Below are 5,835 nucleotides of genomic sequence, written 5' to 3'. Positions count from 1 at the left end.
ACCAGTCCCTCCCAGGTCTGTGTTTGATCCAGTAACACGTATCGCCAAACAAACCAGGCTCCTCCCAAGCTGCCCAAAGGCTGTGCTGCCTGGCCGGGCTGCCTGGTTTCTCTGTGACCTTTCCAAAGTTGTTGTATCATTGTTGGGTGGATGCAGGTGACCCCAGTCCAGACCTGTTCTGCAGCTGTCTTGTGTGGCACATTGCTTGTTGTCCTGCAGGGGTGGGGAGGGATGTTACAGCTAAATGCGTGTTGTCCTGCAGAGCACTAGCAGCATCTATCACTTTCTTCCTATCAATATTCTCTGCTTGTTGTTGGTAGGACAGTGATCAAGGCTTCCCTCTGTGGTGTCAAGAGTTGGGAGAACCACCATTCTCCCCCTGTATCTGTGGGAGTTAGGAGAGAATATCCTTAAGAGAAATGGGTCTGCTCTTTCTTATCTGTATAAATAAGAAACTCTTTCCTAACTATTGTCTTTGGTTTTGCTGACGATGTCTCGGATGACTTTGTATTGGTTAAGAACAGCATGAAAGGCACTGGAGTCAACTGCATGACAAAAAACCTTTTCCAGGATGTTTGAATTAAATGGACTGAGTTTGGATATGGGGAATCTCTCACTTCCTTGACGTTGGTTTTGTCTTTCATAGCATCTTGTGGAATATATGAGATGAATTTCTAATATTAGTGTTACTTGTTAAATCTTTTTGATTTGTGTGCTGTTGCCTTTAAGGACTTTATATGCAAGAAAAAAGGTATATTTTCCCCCCCCCCCATCTGTAGTTTACCTTTATAATCCTGATTTAGCATAATTCATGTAGATTGTCCACCTAGGAGCCCATAGCTTCCTTTAAAGTCAGTTGAAATTGCAGGTGCTCATCACAAAAACCAGGGATCTGATTTCAGTGATCTTAATTGCAACTGCTCAGTTGCAGGGTGAGGTCACTTGGAAGCAAGCTGCCTCCTGCTTGAAATCCCTGCACAACAACCCAGTGCTGCAGCGGGACATTCAGAAAACAGCTGTCTGGTCTCCCTCTTTTGACCAAAAAATAAAAATATCAGATGGTGGAAAAATCCAGTTTTGCTTTAAACAGTTTTTAGTAGTTTATGGTCTTGGTGATGGGCAAGGGGGAAAGAAGTAAAGTCTAATCTGTGCCTTTAATTGAAATGAAGATGATCATAATCCTGCTCTAATCACTGGTTTATCTGCTTTCAGCTGACCTCATTGAGGACGCTGCCTTGCTGACAGCTGTTCATTTAATTGTGCCTTTCTGTTATCCCTCAGGGAAAGGGTCCATCAAGAAAAGTCAAAAGTTGAGACCAAACCTCGCCATGGGCCTACCAGTGAAGCTCAGATGGCAGCTGCTGCCGCCGTGGCCAGGCTGGAGCAGAAGCCCAAGCCTCGGGTCTCTTCGTCCCAAGATGTCATTAAGAGTCAGGGTGAGAATGGTGTAGCAGCAGATGCCCCTCTCTTCTGGGTGTAGGGCCGGCAGGCTTGTGAGAGAAGTGTGAGATGAGTGCCCATTTGCAGGAGGCATGTTCACTGGTGCACTGGCCCTACACTTGGCTTGTCTGAGTGGGACATGGAAGAGGCCTGCTTGTATATCTAGCTCAGTTTGCACGAAGAGCACAGCCCTCAGTTCTGGCGACATTTCTGGACCTTTGCACCTCAGTGACAGCTTGGCACAAGTGAAGTGCAGTTTGGGTGTGGGAGGGTTCACATTCACGTACAGCATCAGCTGCTGACGGCTGCCAGCAGTGAGATACCAGAGGAGATGCTGCTTCCCTCCCCCAGTCCTATCCAGTTAACATCATTTTGCTGCACCTGCTGTTGTAACTTGGATTCCTCTCTTTCCAGTGAGGAAGGAGCTAATGGCTGAAGCTGCCGCATATGAGAGCGGACCCTCCCCACATCATAAGGTAGGAGGAGATGCTGCTGTTCAGGTCATTCAGGTATTTGCTCTCTGGGGTACGCCAGAATCCTCCAAGCCTGAGTCTCTTCTTGGGAAATGAATGCCAGCCCGTCGGCTTGTCGATTTGAGTCTGCTTTGGAACTCTAGAGAAACTAGTTGTCAGAGGTGGAAACCCCCCTCCATGCATACCTTAATGTCTCTTCTGAGATCTCACCCACCTGGACAAGGAGACTTACAGCTTTTTTCCCCCTTCCTAATTTTTTAGAACTCCTTGGCCAGACACTGTAGTGTTTTGCAGGTGCATGGAGGAGTTGTACGTTCTTGTCATTAGGTATTGATTGGCTTTGGGCAGGATTTACACACCCATAATAAGATTGCTTTACACCAAAAATAGCTTGTTGAAGTCAGCAGGACTAGTAAGGGAGTGCAGTGTTGCTTGGCATGGGTAAGTGTGTCAGAATCTGGCCCTCTGCCTCAGCAATTGGAAGTACTCTCAGAGGCACATGATTAAAGTCGAAGCAGCAACTCTTCCTGTAGTTCAGTCTTGCGAACTCATCTATAAAACCTGAATTCCCTTCTTTAATAACCCTGGAGCAGAGGGGCTTGCCAGAAGTGCTGACTGCTCCTGATCTCTGCTGCTGGGAGCTGCTCCTCTGACTGACCAGTGGCCTGTTGGCATTTAGCCTTTCGGTTATGAATGCTCTGCAAACCTCAGATGACTGTTAATGTTCTATTCCCTGTTTTTATGGGGAGCAATAGCAGCTCATTATCTCTTCAAATTGTTGCGCTGTCCCTTGAAACCTTCCTTCTGTCCTGTTAACAGGGGTAATCTCTGTGCTGGCTCCATTAGCCAGCTGTGTTGCACTGAACACCTCAGACAGTCCGTGGTTCCACCTCTGCAAATGTTTCCTGAGCTAAATTCACCGGGGAGCCATGTGCCAGGGAGACAATTATAAATGTTTTCTTCCTTTGAGCCAACATCTGATTTCTGCTCTTTCTCAGGACCCTGAGGCTGCAGAAGAGGAAGAATGTGCTGGACTGTCAGTGTCTGGGGTCTATTTCATTTGCCCTCTAACTGGGGCCACTGTAAAGAAAGACAAGCGGGAAGCACACATCAGAGAGGCCATCCTTTCAGTAAGTGGGTCCTCGGCTAAGCACAGGCTTCCTCCAACCTCCTGCCCTGCCACTTAAGTTGCTCTCTGCTCTGGATACCCAGAGGTAGCTTAACCCGTTAGAAATGTGCCCTGGGAGGCTGTTTTCAGCTGGATCCATAGGCATGACTGGGCTTAAGGAGTTGTGTAGAGCATAGCTGCTTCTCCACTATGTTCTTGTGGTATTACAGGCCTCCTGTGTCTCTGCTTTCTCCCCCAGTACTGTATTGTCTTAAAGGACTGTAAACTAACACAGTTAACAAGCACCTACCCCAACTCCTTCTACCATAAGTCTCCAGAACACTGGTCAGTCTGACTTTTTGGTTATATAGATCTATGTGGCATCCAGTGCCTCTTATGCAACTAAATTACGTCCTCCTCCTTCTCCTCTAGCATTCCTCTAAAGACCCAGTGGCTGCCTCGATCATGGAGATTCACACCTTCAACAGAGACCGAGAGAAAGTGAAGCTTGGTGTTGAGACCATCGCGAAGTAAGTGGCACGAATGCACTGTGCAGTGCTGAGCACACCAGTCTCCTGCCTTAAATCTGTTGTGTCACTAGATAAGAGGACTTGGATGAAACCCCTGCAAGATTACTGGGGAAATGGGTGTTCTAGATAATGCCCAAAAGAAAAGCAAAGCCAAAAACTTGGAAATGTCTCTCAACAGCAAGGTCTCTTCCACTGAATAGCTGTAGATTTTCTGGAGTACAGGAATTCAAAGAAACCAAACTTGTATGAGGGTGGAAGACTGTCCAGGTCCTGGAGGTGTTGTCTCATTCATGCAACTCAGTCCCCCAAGGTGGAATGTCTGTCTGTCTGAAAAATGAACCCTCTGCCAGATTAATCTGTGAAGAGCAAGGCTTCACTTCCAAACTAGGTGCCAAGTCAGCAGTGGGAGGGAAAACATCTGGATGCCTGTAAATGCACACAGATGCAGCATGGCTTTAACTGGCAGTGGCACAGCTGTGTGTACAGAGTGCTGTGGGCCTGCAAGCAAGCCCAGTAGGTAGCAGACATTCCCCATTCACAAGGGGCTTATGTTTCATACTTATGCCCTGTGCATTTAAATGCCTTTCCAGTGGGGAAGGTCCAAAAATTTGTCTTGTGGAAGGTGGTAGAGGAAATTAGTGACCCATTTGTAGAGTAAGGGGTATCTTTCACATGTTAAGAAACAACTTTTGTCTTGGGACTTAGCAACCTGGGTAGTGCAAGCTTCCCCTTCTCCTCTGTGTTTTAGCAGAGAAAATAATATACTTCAAATCTTGATCATTGCACCAGACAGCACCCAGGAGTTGACCGTGATTGCATGAGGCCAGACCCACTGTAGTGAGTGAAGTGTGTTGGTTGTGTCTTCTACAGATACCTAGATAACATCCACCTCCATCCAGAGGAAGAGAAGTACCAAAAAATCAAGCTGCAGAACAAAGTGTTTCAGGTGAGATTAAGACACCTCCTTTTGCAACACTGGGAAATTCCTACTCTGGAGCAAACTGAATCTGACTCTCCCTTTTTCTTTTAGGAAAGGATAAATAATCTGGAAGGTGTGCACAACTTTTTCCAGGCCATTGGGTTTAAGAAGAAAGCCCTGCCTGTTCCAGGACAAGGCAAGAAACCCAAGTGTATTCTGTTTGAAGTTGGGGTCAGCTTCTGCTGAGTAATGGCAGGACTTCCTTGGGGAGATGAACATGGCAGTAAACTTTGTAAAACTGTCCCTGTAACTACACTCCCCAAGCCTGCAGCTTGCCTGCTTCTGAGGGTGGTCTGTCCTGGGGATCCTTAGCCATTATGTCACAGTAGGTTGTTTCATACGTTACATCTGTGCAGCTCTGAGGGAACAAGGGACTAAAATGCCAAACTTCTGTGCTTGTAGAGACCACAGAAGAATACTATGTGTTAAAGGAGGAAGCTTTGACTAAGTTGGAGAACCTCAAGGACTACAAGGACCAGCTCCTGAACTCTGAGCCAGTGAGGGCCCAGCTGGATCGCCAGCTCTGTATATTCAAGCCTTCCCCTCAAGCTGCCCAATTTGAACTGCCAAATGACTTCTACAGCCTCACCGCAGAGGAGCTAAAACGGGAGCAGAGGCTCCGGTGAGTGGCCTACAGGCCTAAGCACTCCATGTAAAGGGGCATCCTATCTAAGAAGGGAGAGGAGGCTTCTGGTCACGTGTGTAGTGTTCTGGTTGAGAAAGATCTTGTTCCTTTTTCCCCTCCTGTTCCATGTTATGTTGAAATTGTCTTCTCTCTGAAGGACGGAAGCAGTGGAGAAGGCCTCTATGCTGAGGACAAAGGCTATGCGGGAGAAAGGAGAGCAAAGGGAAATGCGGAAATACAATTATACCTTGCTGCGAGTCCGGTTCCCTGACGGATACATTCTACAAGGTAAAGTGTGATCATCACTCCCTCTCACCCAGCCCAGAAAGCAGCTGGAAACTTGGTCTGATTTGAGAGCTAAACTGTAAGCTTGAAGGGCACATTGCGAAGCTGGGCAAAATATCATTGGACTAAGCAACAAACCTAGCAGGATTCTGTCAGTGCATGAAATTGAAACAAGAGGGTATTGATTTCACAGCCTTTACAGAAACTCTTGTCTAAGGCAGCCCTCGCTTTTTTTGCCAACGCAGTGGGAATGTGAACCAGTGATGATTAAAGGGAGCTATAATTGCAGATGGGTCAAGTGTTCAGAGTTAAAATGGACCTAAGTAGAAGTCATTAGAAAGTCGGTCAATATTTATGAAACATTATCACAGAGTTGCTACAGATACTGTAGACTA

The 5,835-nt window shown here is 46.8% G+C and overlaps 1 protein-coding gene across 1 annotated transcript in view; it reads left to right on the top strand.

The window, feature by feature from the left end:
- UBXN6 (UBX domain protein 6) overlaps positions 1-5,835 on the top strand; it is an 18,400-nt gene that overhangs the window by 5,854 nt on the left and 6,711 nt on the right. The window contains exons 2-9 of the mRNA XM_019513408.1: positions 1,282-1,436; positions 1,855-1,916; positions 2,912-3,043; positions 3,454-3,551; positions 4,422-4,497; positions 4,582-4,666; positions 4,933-5,152; positions 5,313-5,443. Of these exons, the coding sequence (XP_019368953.1) occupies positions 1,282-1,436; positions 1,855-1,916; positions 2,912-3,043; positions 3,454-3,551; positions 4,422-4,497; positions 4,582-4,666; positions 4,933-5,152; positions 5,313-5,443 (959 nt within the window). The remainder of the gene's footprint in view (positions 1-1,281; positions 1,437-1,854; positions 1,917-2,911; positions 3,044-3,453; positions 3,552-4,421; positions 4,498-4,581; positions 4,667-4,932; positions 5,153-5,312; positions 5,444-5,835) is intronic.

The sequence above is a fragment of the Gavialis gangeticus genome, unplaced genomic scaffold, assembly GCF_001723915.1.
Source record: "Gavialis gangeticus isolate Ggan-Ray unplaced genomic scaffold, GavGan_comp1, whole genome shotgun sequence".
Classification (NCBI taxonomy): Eukaryota; Metazoa; Chordata; order Crocodylia; family Gavialidae; genus Gavialis; species Gavialis gangeticus.
Note: the sequence above shows the minus strand (reverse complement) of the source record. Positions and strands in the feature narration are given on the sequence as shown.